Genomic DNA, 19,645 nt, shown 5'->3' on the forward strand with positions numbered 1-19,645 from the left:
AGTTCCAGTTCTTGATGTGCTGTCCAAAACCATAGCCTTTAGCCCATGTGATGCTGCAAGCATCAGCTCTGCTCCTTTTCTGTTCCTTAAAAACTCATGGCCCCCAAAGTCCACCAAGTGGTATGTGTGAGGGATTATGGCCCATGACAGTATATAAACCTTTGTAGTGGCTGTGTGCATTGTGTATGTAATTATCTGAGCTAATCATCTGCTACCCCTGTTTCTGGTTTCTGTGCTTATCAGCTGTGGCTCCAGAACATGTCCTGGCACACAAGTATTGCTGTTGGCACTTGGGTGTGATGACAGAAGATAATCTTGCTAAAGACTGGGGGGCCCTTTGCAGGGTAAATCCTGTTTAAAATTCCTTGATTTGTTGCTATGACCAATGCCACTCCCCTGGTAGCTTTTGTAATGTAAAGGGAGAGATTGATCACTTGTTTTATGATAACTTCAGATCTTGTCAGTTGAGGGTCTCCCTCTGCATTAGAGTAGCTGGCTCGGAAAGCCCAAGAAGAATTTTCTGTGTTTGGAGTTAATGAGTTGACTAGAAATAGGTATTTGCAAATAGGATTAGGGATTTTCCTTCTTGCTACAGAGCAGAGGAATCTTAAGTGTTTATCAAAGCCCTTCCACTGAAGTGCAGCACGTGTGTGTGGTGCTGCTATGGCAGCCTCCTTATTGTGATTGTCTACTACAAAAATAGAACAGGAATGTCTGCTTTCCCTATTTGAGGTTCTCTCCTATCTTTAGCAGTCACTTTGTTAATGATTTGAGGCCAAGTTATTAAACAGCTCAACTCCAACTTCCAATTACTTATTAACTTATTTGGTTATTAAATTATTTGGTTATTAATTATTCCCAAATCTTCATTTGCGAAGCCTAGCCATGAATTATTCAAGGAGCAGAAATGTAGCACAGCCTGCAAAGTCTCCAGGACCATCACATTCCCTGCCTGTTCTAAAGGAATTATTGTTACCCTTCTGCTTAAGAGGTGAAATAGTACAACCAAGTTGTGACTTGTTCACAGATTTCCAGGGCATGTAAACTATGTTCATTACGAAAGATGAAAAAGTAATCGTCTTTGTGCATTGATTATTTAATTTTTATGAAAGGAATCAAAGCATTCCATTTCTTGGAGTTTGCAGTGAGCTAGTTCCTGCTCTGTGGCCCTAAAGACCTGCTTCCCCTCCCCATGAGATACCTATTCTTAGTCTGCACTGACCCATCCCTCCAAAGTACTCAGCACTGACCCATCCCTCCAAAGTACTCACCAGATAATTGTGCATGACTCAGATGAGATCAAAACTTGGACATTGGTAGGAGCAGTTCAAGTGTGAGAAAGAAAACTGGAAACAAACTGCAGCCACACTGTCCAAGCCAAGGTAAGAATCAACACGCCTGGTTTTAATGGAACCGTAGGATTTTACCACAATTAGAGGGTTTGTTGCTTTATTATATTAATGTCTTACTGAGACATCTTTGCATGAATCTAAGTAATAAAAGCATTGGGTTTTCAAAACTTGCTTTTAAACTTCAGAAAGAAAAGCTATCCCTAGAAACTTAAGGTTTAGTTTCCTTTTTAAGTTTAAAAGTTCAGGGTCAGGATGAAGGTTGATTTACCCTGGTGTGTTACCATCACATTGCCCTGTTGGAAGCTAATAATGTGGTCTTTAGTTCTGAAAATACCTGGGAACCTCCTGGTACCCAAGAGCTTCACGGTGTGAGTGTCCAGTGGGGTGGCAGACTTGTCAAAAACAGATGTTTGATGTTATCTTGGGTTAGAGCCTTGAAGGGGTCAGGCTGCCCCAGATCTCTGCTCCAGCTCTCTGGTCCCGGAGAATCAGGCAGCGTGCCCAAGTGTCTGAAGGTGGGACAGGAAAAATCAAACCTCTGGTTTTACACCAGCTGGGAAGCTGTGTGGATTTGTGTTAAGCAATTATGGATGAGATTGAACAGCTCCCAAGGTTGAGTTTGGCGTGAAGCTCCAATGCCACCACAGCATGGAGATTCTGCGCTGTTGCGAATCAAGTAAAAGATCTTGCATGTTGCTTCCCTCTTGTGTTTTGAGAGATTCCCAGTGTTGTATATACCAGTAAAATCCATATGTCAATATTTTTGAGGAGCAGAGCTAGAAACTGCAACACAAACTATAATTCCAAATACCAGGTGTACAGTGGGGTGTGTGTGGCAGCGTGTCTGGCTCTGGAGAGGAATACACCGGAGGATAAGACGTGATCAGGAATCAAATATTTGAGTCTGTTCTGCCTCTCCCTAACATCAAATTATATAAAGTAGAAGCAACTTGATATCAATTGCAGTGCAAGAAGATGGGTGTGAAGGGAAATTCAGGCCTGGCATTTTTCATGCTCTTCTCTGCGGCCCAGTAACTTCTAGTTTTGCGTTTGATCTGGTGAATAAACTGCTTGTTGTAAATGGGTGGGCAAACAGTAGGAACTGGGAAGGTGTGTCTTGGTTCAAATATTTTTTTTCCAGCCTAAACATCTGCTTATACAATTACCTGCTGAGCAATTAAGGTAAGTGGCAATCCTTTCCCTCTTACAGATACAACTCTTGCCCAATGAGTAATATTCATGAGGTTATTATACAGTTCAGCAAAAAATGGATTACACAGCTGTGTGTGGTCGAGGGATCAAGCTGTGCTGTCACAATTTCTATCATAACGTTATAAATCCATGTATCTACACTTAGGCATGATCTGATGGTTTGTAGCAGTTATTCCATCAAATGCTGTAGATGAGCATGTATCTGAAGGAAAACTTACTTTATCCAATGGATTAGAAAACAGAAGAGGTTAAAGCATAACAGCACTTCGGGCACTGGATGTTTCAGAGTGTGTCCTGCCAGCAGATGATTCCCGGGAGTCAGCAGGTTGCCTCTCCCTCGTGAAGTTAGTGATTAAAGTGTTAACCGGAGCTTCCTAGAGGTGTAACCGTGACTAAGGGCGCGCTCCTGTCAGCGCTTGGAGGAAGGAAAGTGTGTAGGTGAATATTCCCGACATGCACTGAGGTGCGGGGAGTGTCCTGGGGTTCCAGCACTCCCAGTTCAAGCAAAATAGTAACCGACAGCCCCGCGGCTCCCATGGAGCAGCCGAGGAAGCTGTCAGCCGGGGCCATGCTGTCATGCCTCTGCCAGGGCTCAGGGAAAGGTGTGTGAAACACCTCCTTGGATCGCACGCCCAGGTGAGTGCAATGGAAAGCTGGAGCTGTTCTGCTTGCAGTGTAAGCTGTAGTGGCAGGGGAAAGCAAGGTCCTTCGCAGCCACCCAGAGCTCCAGTACCATTCCTTTGGGCTAATTCGGGTGCCGGAGGGAAGGAGAGATGCTCGCTCAGACATTCTCGTCAAAGCAGAACCTCCCTCTTAGGGGGTTTGTGAGTCAGCTGAGATTGAAACAGGCGGGTTATAGATCATGCTGCTGCTCCGTGTGTCCATGGGCACAAGCCTTCTCTGCCCTGTGTTCAGTGGCCGCTGTGATTTAGAAGGTTGATCAGTGACCTTGGGTGTTCTTTTTGGCGGGTAAAAACGGTCTGTACCTAGCGGCCCAGAACAGAAAGTAACTTTAGTTCATAATAATGAGTTACTTAGTGTTTGAAACGTCTGAGAGCCCTGCTCTATCGATGTGTGAGGGGAGGGAACTTGTGGATCTCCTCCGTTGTGACTGGCACATATTCAGATAAACACCACCTTGCTGCTGGTTTTGGCAACCAAATCCCGTTGTGAGCCTGCCTGACCAGAGGGCTTATCTGTGATTTGAAATCAGGTAGTGCTCTTACTGCTCCGTTCTGGGCAGCTGACTTTTAAAATAAAGTGTGAAGAAGTCTGAAAAACCAAGGAAAAAACAACCCCCTTGTTTTCAGTGGGGAAAACACAATTGTTCTGATTAAGTACTTTGTTCTAATTAAAACTTTTTGATGGCAGGGACATCTAACTTAAACAAAAAGAAAAAAAAAAAGGCAACATGAGCGCTCACAACTAGACTATGTGACTAGTAAAATTATGCTGCTAATACTGAATTTATCCATGTGAATAAATCCTAAACTCATCTTTATAGAAACCAGTAATGCTCCAAAATTTTGCTAAATCCCAGACACCTGTGAGTTTAGAAAATGACTTGGATGTGCTGTTGTGCCTATGGTGCAAAGCTTCTTGCTGTACAAACTATTCCATGTGGATGGAATTGATAGCTGAGTTAACAGACAGCTGAGCCTTGTGGCTTCCATACAAGAAAAGGAAAAGGTTCACCCCGTCCTGGTTTCCTGTGGGTTTGGAAGAGCTTTGGGAAGCACTGGGTCAAAATACCTGGAGATCTTTGTGGAGGTTTGGGGCTTTAGTGTGTCTCCACTGGTAGGAGCTCAGCGTGGCACACTGCACGCTCTGCCGTTCCTGTCATAATTTATGGATGCACCAAAAAGCACATCCAGGCTGTGACACAAATTAAGGTGCTGCATTGCTGCTCCTGCTTGCCTCATTGTATATCTCAGGTGTCCCTCTCCTTCCAGCCCTCCTCTGCAGCTGCCTCTTTTTCTTTGTGTAAAAATCTGTGTAGCTCTTTGCACTTCACTTTGCTGCGTCATTCCTCCACTGTCCTGTCCCTGGGCTGTCCCCTTAAGCAAATGACTTAAGGATCACTGTACTGAATGAAATGGAATGAGTCCTCTCATCTGCCTTTCTACTGACACTTGGCTTTTATCTTGGAAAAAAAGCATTTCAGGTAAGATATAAAGCTCCAGAGAAAAGTTAAGCTCACTACCTTTGCAAGATTTGTCTTGTGCCCTGATGGGAGTGTTGATGGTCTCACAGCTTTGGGGTTGTGGTAGTGGTCAGTTTTCTTTCCTTTTCCTTCTCCAATGGCTGCAGGCTTCCTCTAGAGATGCTCAGTTTGCATCTACCATGCTTCTTATTTACTGCTGACTTTGCCTTCCTTTTTCTTCCCTTTCAAAGTATTTTAGTCCTCAGTCAGTCTTCCTCCAAGCATTATATTTCTTCATGGTTAAGTCTCAGGTCAGGAGGTTAGTCCAGCCAAGATCCCACTTTCCAGGTGTTACCTGAGGGAATTCTGTGCTTGTAGTCGAGTTTAACATAATGGTAAAGACACCTGTGTGACACCAACCACATCAGGAGATGGCTTTGAATAGATGGCACAGCCATATGTTGTCAGAAGAGCTGGAAAACTGGCATGGTTTGGTTAGTTCAGATCCAAGGGAGCAGTGGAAACCATTTAATTTCTCCTATTTGCTTCCTCAAAAGAGCTACAGGGAAGTGACACAGAAAACAGTAAAATACCAGGAGGTGATAGAAAATCCAACAGCTTTGTGGACTTAGGGAGCGCCAGTGCAAATATCCTGACATCTGTGGTGTTGGGTAATTGTGCTGGGGAAGTCACTGCGTGGTCTCAGTCTTCACATCTTGGGCTTGGTTAAAAATAAAGGCTATGTGCAGCCAAAATGTGCCCATGGGAAGGGTACAGGGAGAAGTGGTTTGTCTCTGGGTGAGCTGGTGGTGTGGAAGTGTTTGGTACAAGGTTGATAAGAGCTGGTCACGTAACTGAAAAAAAACCCAGTGCAAGTTTTTGTGCTGTTGTGCCAGCTATAGGAGAGAAGTCTTTGTCCTGGGTATTGGGGCAGTGAGGGACAGACAAGGGAGAGATGTTGCTTAAGAACTATTCCTGTCACTACCTACTCTTCCAGCTAGCTTTATTTTCAACATTTTAATGGTATCTAGCTGATTTAAGATCTGCTTAGTATGTTTAAGGCAAATAATTTACTAGGAGCCACCCACTGTGTAGCAGAACAGGTTCATCTCCTTTGTTTTCTGTGTGTGTAAAGATCACTTCTCTCCATCTGTAGAGATCAGCTTTTCCTTTCAGATGAATCGTTTTAAGGACAAATTGTATAGAAAAGAATGCAGCCACAAGCAGTGAGTGGTGCTGGAGCTTGCCAGCGTCACTACTCCCTGGTTAATAAGAGGTGACTTGGTTCTCCACTGCTCCAAGCATGTTGTTTCCTGACAGAAAGGAGAAAGCTTAAGTGTGTATGCAGTTATTCAGGTGCCAATGTACATAAACTCCTCTGCATCTGGTAAAATTGGCTTGCAACTACACTGGCACAGGCAGCTATTTCAGTTAGAGGTCTCAGTAAATCACATGAAATCAGATTTCAAGGTGTGACCAGTGTTTACGGAACTTATTTCAGAGGCAAAACCTCAACACTGGTGTACACAGTGTATTCCTCACACACAAACTGATGTCTGTATAGAAGTCCCTGGGCTTGTTTGGTACAGGCCATATTTTGTTTTGATGGATGTCACCAAAGGACAAAGGGAGTGCTGTTCCTTTCAGTGAGCTACTGATGGAGCACTGCTAGAAACCCCAGCTGCTCAGGTAAAGCTCATTTTGGTAGTGCACTCTGGTTTTAGAGGTTGTGAAACAACTTCCTGTATGTTTTGTAGGGTGAAGATCACGTTTTTTACATGCAAAACATCCCATTTGTCCACATATGTTTTTTGGAAGCCATTTTTCTATGATTATGGAAACTGAGTGACTTTAAAAAAGCAGCTCAGTAGTGCAGGACACAGAAGCGAGGCGTTTACTCTTTGCCCAGCCAGGATGTATTCCAGCCTGAATGCTTCCTCACTTAATTCTTGGAAGGCTGCTGGTCGTTGGAACTCTAGGCAATCAACTACTTTGCAGATGTCTTTGACCAGGCCCTGTCCAATGCAGGCTGAAATCAGACTCGACTCCATCTCCTGGCAGAAGGGAGATGGACACTGAGTGCTGTGAGACAAATTCCTCTGTCATCATTCCCAAACAAGAGAAATAAAAGTGGAATGATAATTTCCAGTGCAATCTTCAGAGATTTTACTACTTTTCATGGGATCTCTGGGGGGGTTTTTCTTCCCCCCCAGGTGTGTGATGCCACTTCTCAAGCTGAGATGGAGTTTTTTTCATCATGGCATCAGTTGGCAGTCTTGAGTCTGTCACGTTACTCTCCTCAGCCTGCCTTCTAGTACCTGAGGGGGAAGGAAAGAGCCAGGACTTGGTAATTAAGCTTTAGAGGAATGCATTGTTGGAGTCTCGTGGGTCTGGCTTGTTGCCTGCACAACATGATGGAATCAGGACGTGGAGATCTGTAAATTGTATTGCTACATCCCTGTAATTATAGCCTCGTTCACTCTTTACTATCCCAGCTGCTTCCTCAGTGTGCTGCAGGACACTGCTAAGGATCAACACTCCTTCTCTTGCCTAGTTTTAGGAACCCAGTGAAGGGTGGATTGCTGAGTACGGTGTGTTCCAGTGCCCCTGGGCAATGCTCTCTATCCATAATGGACAAATGGATCCTCACTGGTACAGGGGCTGCTGACTCAGACTGTTAACGAGTGAGGCATAGTCATGGAGTTGGAGTAGTCCCAAAACTGCTTGAGAAAGTCCTGATATATGAAGTACTTGGAATTTAAGTTACTGGTATATACTTGGTGGGAATGGCTTATGGCTTTTTTACGAGGAGTGGGAAATGTGTGGGTATTAAGGCAAAGTATGAAATAGTCAACATCAGTGTAGTGAGCCCTTAGCTTGAGTGTCCCAACCTGTTTCACTAAAGCTTTGCTCCTGATTCCTATTTAGTCTCCCTTAGTGGCACTAGTGGATATATTTATTTTTCTAACCTTCTGTTTAGATTCATCTCTTCTGAGTAAATGAAGAAAGTGACTATGAAAGCACAGCATCTTCCTTCTGTTTTCATCAATGAGGAGAAGTTCATAACCAGGTAAATTATTAAAAAAACCCAAACATTTAATGATCTTGCTGCTTTATTTCACATTAGTCCATATTTATTCCTTAACAGGGGATCCTGTCCTGTAGAGAGCTGAGCCTATAGCAGCAGACATTTCTACAACTTAATTTATTTAACCTGTCTACAGAACAGAGTTGGCCTTTGTATGAAATTCAAAGAACAGAGCATTAAACCTTTGGATCTGTGGGTTTTGTTCATTAAGGAGAACAGCCCTTCTAGAGGATTCTGAAATGAAATTCCAAGTTAGGGAAGAAGACTCTCCTGTCTTGGAAGCCTATTGGAACTGAACATAAGTTCCAGAGTTGAAGCTGAGCTCTGCTTCTCTGTGGCTTGGGGCTTGACCTGCAGCCCCAGATCTCAGGGTTTCTGTGCAGAAAGACCTTTCAGGCTGCCAGCTCTGTGCTGTGATCAGTGGAAGTGGCTTTTTCACCTACTTCCAAAACCTTGGAATTGCACTCAAACTGTAATTTGTGGGATGCTTTTTTACTGTTCAGTCTGGCTGGTAGGAATTTTTCCTAATGCTACCCCAGACTCTGAGCCTCCTGGTGTTTAGCTCTATCCCCTTTTTTCGGGATTAATTTCCCCTTGTTGTCAAGAGCACAGGAGCTGGAAGAAGTGCCTTTCTTCTCACTTCCTTTCCATCCCTCTTGGTGTTCCCATGGGAAGAAGCTACCTGTAAACTACTTATAAGCTACCCCAGGGGAATTTCTCCTTCTACAGTAGATATTTGTTCCTGAATCCTAATCTTTTTCCATGTGGCCTGAGCAGTGCTGTTGATTTCTCCCTATTCAAGGGAGGGTGTCAGGGCCTTACCTGGAGCACAGAGACAATAAAGACATCCCTCCCTTTCTCCTCAGATGTTATTCATTTTATAATGCTGCTGAGTTGGGACACAGTACTTTTGTGTCAGAGGTAATTCATCGGTGTGAGCTCCTGCACAATTGACATACAAAAGCATCTGGAAATGTACCACATGAACCAGTGTCTCTGGGGCTTTATTCTGCCCTAGACTTGCCTATTTAAGGGAGGAAACGTGGATCGTGGTCGAGACCTTTCGGCATGATAGTTCATGGTTTAAAGTTGGTTTTGCCTTACATTAAAAGAAATAAGAGTCTCAAGAATTACTGACATTCTGTATGCACTCAGGCTTGCTTCCAGTGCCATTCCCAGACTGTCATCCCTCATCTAAACCTTGAAACTGCTGTTATATTACTGCTCTTCTAGTTGCATCCTGCAAATCTTGCTGATGGGGCAAGTCTGCTGTTTGGGAATTGCACAATGGCTGGATGAAAAGGCTGACCAAAGCATGTGGGGTTATTTGGCTGGCTGAACTGCTGTGTCTCTGGCATAACTGCCATAAATATTCATGATTAAGTGAGATGGGCTCAGGGAAGAAGAGGGCACAGGTGAGTTGTCCTGGGTTAGTGTTTCAAGAAAGCAGTGTGGGCTGTGTTGTGGTTTACCACCGGGGCACCTGACCTTGCAGCTCCCTTTTATCTTGCTTTTGCTACTCAAGAAAGTGGTGAATCTGCAGTAAATGTTACGTGAGTTGTTCTGCCAGTTACTTGGCTGTGGTCTCCATTAATGGCTGAGTTTGGCTGTTGTCAGGAAGCTGCTGAGAAGAACAGACTTGCAACACAACAGCTGCTGATTTTCTGGTAGCCAGGCACTGCAGAGATGGCATCTGTCTCTGGGTTAGGGCACTAGGAACATGTGTTACAATAAGACTCGTCCTAGAACTGAGCTGGTCCACGTCTTACTCCTTTCTGGGGCTAAAAGAAGGAAAATGTTTTCTTCTCTGATGTCTGCACTACGCGAGGACAAACAAGTCAGTGTGAGCTGCTGTTCAATCTCTCCCTCAGGGCTTTTCTAATGACTTGAGAGGTTTGTCACTGTTGGTTGCACTAATGCAAGACTGAAACCTGAAAGATGTACTTACATGAACTTCTGTGGAAGGTCATGGCAAATTTTCCTAGACAAGACAAGAAACTATTTGCAAATCTTGAGAGCTTGCTCTGAGAAAGAGAATCTTACCACACCACTTGCTGCTGTTAGCCTATGATTTTATTTGCCTTTGCAGACAACATGGACTAAGAGTAATAGGCAGGCCTCAATGTGACCCAAGTCCTTATGTGTTCACAGTCTGTTTTGAGGGAACTCACCTCCCCAGCTTCTGACCTGGAAAAAGCTTATGAAATAACAGCTGTCAATAACAATATAATACTAAAAGGTATTACTCTGGGAAATATAAAAAGTTTGAAGCCCGTGTCGAGCAGGATCAGCTGTCACATCTGTCAGACAAAGCTGACTGTCTCCTGCTTGCACGTTAATCTTGAATTGCATCTGCAGTTTGCCTGTGTACGAGGCCAAGACATGCTTAATCTTGCTTACCTTGTAGCCAGCATGATTAGAACTGGGCTTATATCTGGTTCATATCCAAGTCTATTAAAACTTGCCCTTTTGGTGGGATGACCTCAATACAATCCCTCATAGCTCACAAGACACAAAGAACCTGTAATAAGCCATCCCAACATGATGGAGAGAACGGGTTTTGCCACTTATATTCCTAGGATTTGAGACCAAAGTGAGTTGAAGTAAATGTTGAAGTCACTGGTTTGGAGCCCAGCACTTTGTTGATAAAGCTACTAAAAAATATTTCTTTGTGTGGAATTGCAGTAATGTAAATGATTTACATCCAGAGTGTTAGCAGGGAACATGGTGAACCTTGTGGAGTTTAATGGTGTAGCCCTTGTCCTCATGTTCCCTGCCAGGTAAAAGCCCAGTTGATGTTTTCCCTTCTCACCATGGGAGAAGGCTCAGTAAGCAACAGGACACTGTTGTGTTTGTAAACTGTAGAAGGGAGAGAGGGATAGATATGCCAGGGAAAGCTTTTCACATGCACACTCCAAGTGCCCCTCTGTCCCAGGCACAACAGAGACACATTAACTGCCCTGCTGGCTGTCCCTGCTCTCCTCTCCGGGGTGTGCCAGCTGAGCCCAGGGGAAGGCCACGTTCCTGGGGCCAGACTGCACGCTGGGCTCTGTCCCACTGGGGCACCCTTGCGCTTAAAGTTGGGGGAGAAGTTGTAATAGTGCCTCTGATGGTACATGGGTCCTGAACAGCTTCAGCAGGACCTTGTGGTGCAAAGAGTTGTGCAGTGCTGTCTGTTTGAGCCATGGTCCATAAGGAAGAGCCTGTGCTCTTCCATGCAGTTGTTCCCCATGGCTGATTACCTCTGCTGGTGGAAATTGCTTGCTTGAATTACAGCCTGAGTAATCTTTGAGTGGTGTGGGGAAGAGCGTTTCATTCTTGGAGGCCCTGAAATACATTTCACCTAATTCTGTTGTTGCTCAGCCCTCCTTGGCTGAGCTGCAGCTGGCTTTTTGTCTGCATGGCTCCTCGCTCGTTGGCAGAGGTTCTCTTCATCTCCATCCGTTTTTCTTTTGAGCAAAGATTTGGTGCAAAGTTGTTGTGCTTCAAGCAGAAGGAAATAGAAATTCTAGGCATACGGTAGATATTGGGAAATAAAAAGAATATCTGCAAAAATATAAAAAACCATTGTAAATCATCATGCAGGGAAAACAAACTGTTAGCCTAATTAAAGTAACCTGCAATATTGGTGGATGGGGGTGTTGTTCCTGTTTGCTTCCTTCTCTTGACTGTTAACAGAGGTCCAAAGTACAAGCTATTCTGGGGCAGTGTTATTAAGACCACGTCAGACTGTGACTAAATAATTTCCTGTGTGTATCAAGTGTTTAAAGAAGCAACTTCTGAGCAATCCAGTAACCTGACAAAATTTTAGTCCCAGAAAATGGTGTATTGATCATTAACAAACCTATACAAGGGTGCAGTGGGTAGCGCAGGTATGGGGTGTCACCCTGCCACATAACACCTGCATTTTACATTGACAGACATGTTATAAATTATTCTTTCTTTGTGGTCTTTATTCTAGAGAGCAGTTCAGTTTTCTTCTGAAGAATTATAACTCTTACTATTCGGATCAAGAGAATCTACAACTGACATGTAATCAGGTATGGAATTAGGTGAGAGAAACTCCCACTAATCCGGAGGTACCTGTCTCTGCTCTCTTTTCCTCACAGCACTGGACTCCAGCACTTGCTGTGGTGTTTTTATTACGTGACGTGTTCCATCTAATATAATAAACCAGAACAGATTTCCTAGACTGATCAGGTCAGCTGCAGTTTTGGATGTCTTGGAAATACCTTAAAACTGAGGTTCCATGGCCTCTCTGAGTAACCTCTGCCAGAGTTGTGTCAGCCTCAGCGAGTCCATTGTGTTCTTGTTACTTGAGGGGAAATAGATTATTACTTGATTATTTTTACTCAATTGTTATGTAATACTCCTTATTCTTGTTTTTTTCTTGTCTCCAGCGAGAAGGAAACGCACCATTTATTGAAGGAATCCTGTCAATATTTTGGGGAGTGCGACACCCTATCCGATTAAAAATTCAGGATGAGAAGCTGATACCCTCTTTTGTAACCCTAAAGTCAACAGGGAGCGTGGATTTGTTCCCTAGTAAAAGGTAATGTATGAACTTCCCTAGGGAGGAGGCAGGCTAGCACTGCAGGACAGCTCTTGGGGGTGGCTTCAGTGGATGTGGCTGGCTGTGTACCCCAGATTCTCCAAAGGCTCTGGTGCCAGCTTGCACGGCAGAGCTCTGTGACTGATATGGCCTTTCCAGAGCTTCTGCTGGGCAGAAAGGTGTGTTTTTGTAGCATATTTGTCTGGCTCTCAGGTTGAGGAGCTGAAGGAGGCTGCTCTTGTTCATGGGAAGTGACTATTCCCATACAAGGACTGGGAAATCGATATATATGAAATATATGTGTAAAGAAACCCCAAACAAACTCCACATGTATCTCTGGACACCTGATACTGGGAGCCCCTGAAAGGTCTCATGTTGGTGCACACAGTACAGCATGAAGCCAAAAGCTGATAGGTAAGTGCCCTCCCGGCTGGAGGTGTGGAATCATTGCTGTTCAGCTGAAGTTCACACCAGGGAGTGAATACTGGCTTAGTGCAAAATCTAGTGTAGAAAATCCTGTTAAAATGCCCACAGACCAACTACTCCAGGCTGCTGCCAGTGATGTTTTATATCCCAGTGTGTTGTGCTCAATTGTTGCAGGTTCTCAGTGTACTTTCCCTTTGTTTTGAACACTTATTTCCCCAGCCTTAGTTGGTGCATTTGAGCTAAAGCTGAGTCATGTGCAATAGGGAGGCAGAGCCAGTGTTCACCCTGAATGACTCCCAGATAAATTGTGTATTGCAGAGCTTTTCTTCCTAATTACCTATTGTCTTAGATGGCATGTGGTGCACATTGGAATTCTGGATTTAATTCTGCCATCCTTGCAGATGGGAAATTCTAGTCAAGTCAGGGACAGGCTTCCTGTCTCTGGCTGTTGAAATTGAGGGCTGAGGCCTGACAGGTTCTGTGTTTACCTTGCCCAGCTCTGCTGGTGTGGGGGTGTGTGGCCTGCAGGACAGGGGCCGCTCTGGCAGTTGAGGTCATGCTTCGCCTTTTAGTGCTTAAGAAACTTCTGGCTGGTGGAGATCTGAATCTTAAAGTAAACATTAACTCATGATCCCAGAAACATGGGGCTGCCCTGACATGCTTTAAGGTATGCAGAGCAACTTAGCTGTGTGATCCTAAATGAACTTGGTAAATGTGTGGAACACAAGTGAGATTGTTGTTTGGTGTGTTCGTGGGAGTTAGCTGAATATTCTTTGGAATATATATAGGAAATGAATTTTTATTATTGTCTTACAAATTGGTTTATTCTCAGTCAGAGCAGTAACTGGATGAAGACTTTCTGCTGAAGAGTTTAGACAATGAATTATGGAAATATTGACATAAAAAAGGTAGATTTTCTAACAGGCTGCATGGAATTCCTTGCTCGCATACAGAACTGGGTAGCATGAGGGGCTGGTATGTAATTTAGTCTTCCACGTCCCATCTGTATAGCAGACATGTATCCTGTGACTGTTAAAACCACAATACATGTTTTCTGTGTGCCTGCCTGGTACTTTATTGTGATTAATCCATAACTTTGCTGTAAAATAGATAAATAATTACTGCAAGTTATTTAAGGGACATGATTTCTCTGTTCAACAGGCTCTAAATAGGCCTGTGATATATTTGGGATCCCTCATCATACCATGTTTTCATAACTGATTTTCTTTTTACTTAAACTAAAATTACCATGCAGAAGTCTATAGTTGTGTTCTGTAAAGTTCTGTGCATGGGCAAGAATGCACTACTTGAAGCCTGGCCACAGGATAAACTGAAATCACTGTGTTAACAAGGAGTAATAAATGTTTGGTCTTTCAGGGGAATGACTCGCTGGGGAGAATTTGATGACCTGCATCACATTAGTGGGGAGACACTGAAGTCCGCTGAGGAACAGCCAGACCTCGAGCCAAGTTAGTGTCGGTGCTCTTATGTTCACAAAAATTTGGGTGTTCTGTGGCTGTGCAAAATGAATTTCACCCATCAGGCCTTCCCTAGCAGTGAGGGGGAATCTTTATGCTCTATGTGACGTGTTGCAAGCTGGGAGAACACTGACCCGGGGCTGGCTAGGGCCAACATTGTGCAGGTGGCTCAGTGAACAGCCAGTGCTAATGGGCTGTGCTTTCACCACGAGATCATTCCCAAGGGAACAAAATAGCCAACTGTGGCCACTACATCGCATGCCTATGCCTTGCTCCTCTCCTGCTCCCTACCCAAAAAAAAGTTAATAAAAAAATAAATACCTCCACCAAGAGCTTCCTTCCTCTGGGGTTGCTGGCAGGGAGGGGGGAGCAGCTGCACACGGTGCTGATGTGCTTTTGTTCTTCCAGGTTATCCATGTTATGAAAGCCACACGCTGAAGCCCAGGAGTGAGCAGGAGCACGACTGTGCCACCCTGCCCAGGACCAGCAGCGATGCCGCGGCGGTGCGGAAGAGGACCAAGCTCCCCACAGCAGCCAGGACAGAAGGAGAAACTCACAGGTTCTCAATCAATGGCCACTTCTACAACTACGAGGTAGGAATGCTTAGGCTTGGCTTCATCACCTGAGGGTGGGCCCCGGGACAGGGAACCCTGTCCAGTGAGCTTTGCCTCATGCTCATGCCCTTGTGTGGCTGTTTTTGTTCCAGACATCAGTTTTCACTCCGGCTTTTGGATCAGAAACCAAAATAAGAATCAACAGCCACATGAGAACCAGACATGTGATAGAACAGCTGCTTCACAAGTTTAAGGTAACCTGGCAGGAGCAAGTGTGGCTGTGTTCTGGAAATGTTCATTCCAGTGTGCACTCCAGTGCTGCAGGAAAGGCAGGGAATACTGCATGAAATGGAATGTGAAAGAACCCACATGGGCCATTTGAAATGCATGGGTTGGGTTTGTTTTATCACTGTTTCATGGCACTTTGAGGCTATAAAAGTTACACCGGGTGTGTGGTGTGCGGTGAAGGGGAAACTGCAGAACCCCTTCCCTGAGGTCCCCCACAGGAGGGCGAACGCTGCTGCGCTTCCATCATTCCCAGTGCAGGGAAAGGCTGGTCACTGCCCGTGGCAGTGCTGCCCTCCAGCGGACATCCCCAGGAATTGCGGTTTGCTTAACAGGGAATTCAATCCGGTGTCTGGGAGATAGGTCCTGTTAGACCTAGGCAGGTGGAAAGGTCCAGAAAGTGAGAGTTGAAAGTACTGCTCAAGGTCAGTGCCGTACTGTCTGAGACTACATTTTTTTTCCTTGGAGTTACCTTGGAACCATCTTCCACCAGTATGATTATAGCCAGTCAGAAATCCTTTCCCATCAGTGCTGTATGTTTCTCCAATATCTCTATTCTACGTGGCTGTGTAGGGCACAATTTTACTTTATTTGTGTTAAACGTCCCATTTAAGTTGTCTAGAGACTTGGCTATTGCAGAATTACTTGATGTAGTTAGTGGGACTTGGGAGTGTAATACTGAAGGGAAAACTTTACTTCTAGGAGTAGTAAGGAATGGACTTACAGACTGGGGTGTGAAGTTCTGGAAAAGTTGCAAAGTAAGTGTTCAAAAGTTCTGCTGTTTGCTCAGTGTGCCTGTCAGGCAAGTTGGGTAGGTGGGGATCACAGAGTCTTACCTTGATGAAGATACAAGTAGCAAATCTACATGTAACATGAAAAGAAAGTTGTATGAAGTAGTTCAGGATGCTCCAAGGAAACCAAGCAAGAATGATCTGGGCTTGTCTAAGTGTGTTACTGATTGGGGCAATATGGAAGGGTAAGGATTAGGGTTGGCACGGGGACAATGAACATGGCAGCATAGCTTTCTGTCTTATCTAAATCCAGCATCTTTAAACTCTTCCACAGACAGGATCTCTGTCTCACTTCGATCCAGATATCTGAGCTGAGACACATAGGTAGTATCAGCTGAGAGGGAAATGCTGGGAAGGTCTGTGAGTCTGAATGGATTTTCTTTTGTTTCACAGATAGAAAACAGCCCCCATGAATTTGCACTTTACATTATCCATGCATCTGGAGGTAAGCCAGCCACTGCTGCCTGATCACTTCATCTCTAATCATCCCTTGTGTGTGTGTGTGTGTGTGTGTGTGTGGCATGTGTACCTCTGAGTGACAGGGCTCGTCCCAGACCTCTGTCCTCATTTGGGCAGTGTGGGTGTGGTGTGGCATTTTGGCTTCTCCAGAGACCCCTCAGATGTGTATCCTCTGGAGGGGAAAAGCGGAATGATTGTGTTGTGGGCCCTTTCAGCTGACAGTTTTGGATCACAGATGCTGAGTTCAAAGTACTCATTTTTCAGTGGGAAATGTTTACTTCCACGACAGTTCAAGTTCTTTAGGAAAAAAGAGATTTGATCTTTATTAAAGGGAATGCCTGAAAGAGTGGAAGCTAACTGAGGGGGAATGTACCTTAAATGGCACAATATTAGGGACCTGTTAGGTATCTGGTAATTGCACAGCAGTCAGATATGGTTGATCTGTGTCAAGGAAAAAGGTTCCTGAATGCAGAAGGTACAGAGAGGCCCTGTGGTGTGTTCTGTGTGTCATGACATTCCTTATAAATCCCAGAAAAGAAGCAGCTGAGGAGTGGAGACGTCCCCTTGCTGCACAGGCTGCTGCAGGGGCCCTCGGAGAAGATTGCCAAGTTCTTTCTCATGGATGGGGATGTGGAAGAGATCAGCAGTGACGTGCGTATATCATCAGCTCTGGTAGCTCAGGGAGTTTTTCTCTGTTACCATGAATAGTAGTGCATTTCTTGTCTTTTCCCTGGTAGGTTGCTCAGTACATTCCATTTCATCTTCCCTTTTTGGAATCAATTTTGCATAGAATAAATGAAGAGGAGAAGCAGGAGATTCAACAGACAATGGCAAGGTAAGTGGAAGTAAAATGAGGGGGGTCACTGAGTCCAGGGGAATCTGTACAATGATGGGCTGGCTCATGAGGAGAACACGTGTATGTAGCAGTGTGCAGGTACAACACTGCTGGGACTGCTGGAGAGATGGGTGGGATTTATAATCCTTCCCCTGTGCTGTATACCCAGCTGTTCTGTTAAAGATTACAGAATAAATACTAACTACACACACAGTGGGGTCTTTTCAGAAAGTTTAGACCCTCAGAGTCACTTCAGTTTATTGTGTTTGTTTCTTGAACCTTTACAAGCCTCAGCTTGTACTTGCTGCTGTGTATTCCACTGGAAAGAACAAATGCAGTACACATTGTGGTACTATTTCGGTTCTGTAGCATTTAAGCCACATTGGTGCCATATGTCCCTTTAAAACGTGTGGTGAATGACAGGAATTCCTGTGACAGTAGCTCAAAATGCCCAATAGGGACAAGCCAGAGAGGCTTCTGTATTTGTGAGCAACTGGGTCCTGAGGCCAACAGCAGTGAGAGGCTGCAGTACCCATGGATCTGTTTTTGGATGATGGGCTGATAATCATGTTGAATCAAAGTGTACAGGGAATATATAAAAAGATAATAAGTAACACCTGCCATTTTCTAGTGGGAAGCTTTTCATTGCCCTTTGACCAGCTCATTAGAAGTTGGGTTGAATCTTTGCAAGGTCCTATTACTGAAATGCATTCTCCCCCTCCATCTCAGGTACCTGAAAGAGAAGAGCCTGATACGGCAACACCTTCGCAGTCGAACTGTTAGAAAAACAGAGACCACGGTTTGATGGGAACGGCCCCTTGGGAACAGCCCCCCGGGTGTGTGGAGGGGCAGGCGCTGTGCTGCTTGGTTCTGGGGGCTGGGACTGAGGAGCCCTTCAAGCTCAGGGTGTGCAGAGTGAGGGAGTTTCTCCTGAGCATTAAACAGCCGAAACTGCCCCCACTGCTGCAGCGCTGGGATGCGGGCTGGAACCACCTAAGGAGATGCACTACATCCCCCAAACAACAGATGCTGAATCTGGCTTGGAACTTAGGGAAAAATATGCCCTGAAAAGCCTGAGGCTTTAAACCCTGCTGATGTACAACCCGTTACCAAGAGGCTGGCATAGGAAAAATATTGCAATAACCACTGTGTTCATAGAAAATATGCAAATCAAGTATATGGTTATCCCTCTATTAGAGAAATGTGGAATTGTACTAGCAGAAAGCTTTTCAGCAGAGGCAAGTGGCAGAAGGTATTTATGTATTTAAGACAGCAGGTAGGATTTTCACTTAACTTATAAAATATCCATGCGAGATGCCTGAAATCCCACTAGCTTCATGTTGGTAGAGGCTGAACTTGCTTAAGCTTTAAGCTACGGTTAGAAAAACATAATTGGCAGCCTCCCACGTACAAGCTGCTCAGCTCTTAACCATGAGAGGGTGTTTATCCCTGAAATACCTTGTGAAATGCAAAAGAAGAACTGTCACTGAACACAGGTGGGTCCTGGAAGGCATCTCAGTAGTTTTTGCTGCTGTAGTAAGTGATTCTGTGGTTCTTCCAGCGATTTCTGTTTGAAAGGGAATGGAGAAGTGCTCAGGGAGAGGCTGAACGTCATAGCCATGGAGGGTTGGGCTCGTGGCCTCCCCATGGATGCCGTTTGGGTCCAGCCCGGCCCCAGGTAGGGCACAGCAGCCAATGCCAGGCCCTGTCTGGTTGAGTTGTGTTGGATATTGGAGCTCAAATTACAGAGATGCAAATAAAATAAATTGTGTGCAGTTGATGTTCCTCCTGCATTAGCCGGTTGTTTTTACCTGGTATCTGTGACTTACCTCAGCTGCCTTTGCCTTGTGCAGGTAACAAATAGTGAGGGAGGATATGAATGAGGAGAATGTGTTGTCTACAAATCATGTGGAATAAATCAAATTATAAAACTTTACACTGCGTGAGATCATGGTATTGGGATGTGAATTCAAAAAATGAAGGTCGATGTGCTGATTGAAACTGCTCCAGCTGGGGCAAGGGGGTACAGTTTATAATCCTACCTAGGAAAATATTAGGGGCAAGGGAGTACAGAGAGGAGAAATAAAAATAATTCAGCAGTTAAGATGTAGGGATTAAGTAATAGCTGCCTTAGAGCTGCAAATAAAAGTTCCTTGAAGCAGCAGAGTGTGCACCCAAGTGGAAATGTTGGAATATTAAATATTCGTGATTTCTTGCACAGCCCATATGGAAAAGAGGAGGTGTTTTCAAGCAGGTTCTCCAACCCTCTGTGTACGTCCACACTTCCTAAAATGAGCTATTTTTGCCACCATCTGATGTTCAAGACTTGAATACTGTTTATTTCCCTTATCCTGCTGAATTGGGACTGAAAACTGCTGGAAGATAGCTCTGGAACATGGCACAGACCAGGTGCAGTCGCCCGGGATTTGAGGGTGAGTGAAATCAGTGACTGTTGTGGGCTTGGTTCTTT

General features: G+C 44.7%; 1 protein-coding gene across 4 annotated transcripts in view; it reads left to right on the forward strand.

Annotated features, from left to right (window-relative positions):
- The window catches only part of RASSF6 (Ras association domain family member 6), a 72,117-nt gene extending 53,162 nt beyond the window's left edge, over positions 1-18,955 (forward strand). For 2 of the 4 annotated variants that reach the window (XM_018084651.2, XM_018084652.2), the window contains 10 exons: positions 7,688-7,777; positions 11,757-11,835; positions 12,196-12,347; positions 14,151-14,242; positions 14,660-14,844; positions 14,958-15,059; positions 16,275-16,326; positions 16,873-16,991; positions 17,078-17,175; positions 17,905-18,955. In XM_018084651.2, the coding sequence (XP_017940140.1) occupies positions 7,707-7,777; positions 11,757-11,835; positions 12,196-12,347; positions 14,151-14,242; positions 14,660-14,844; positions 14,958-15,059; positions 16,275-16,326; positions 16,873-16,991; positions 17,078-17,175; positions 17,905-17,980 (1,026 nt within the window). In that variant the 5' untranslated portion in view covers positions 7,688-7,706 and the 3' untranslated portion in view covers positions 17,981-18,955. Of the gene's footprint in view, positions 1-3,031; positions 3,201-4,713; positions 4,729-7,687; positions 7,778-11,756; positions 11,836-12,195; positions 12,348-14,150; positions 14,243-14,659; positions 14,845-14,957; positions 15,060-16,274; positions 16,327-16,872; positions 16,992-17,077; positions 17,176-17,904 lie in introns of those variants that run through there. The other 2 variants (XM_008929291.3, XM_018084653.2) reach the window with 2 other exon arrangements.
- The last annotated feature ends 690 nt before the right edge of the window (positions 18,956-19,645 follow it).

This window comes from Manacus vitellinus, unplaced genomic scaffold (assembly GCF_001715985.3).
Source record: "Manacus vitellinus isolate BGI_N305 unplaced genomic scaffold, ASM171598v3 scaffold_73_pilon, whole genome shotgun sequence".
In the NCBI taxonomy this organism is placed as follows: Eukaryota; Metazoa; Chordata; class Aves; order Passeriformes; family Pipridae; genus Manacus; species Manacus vitellinus.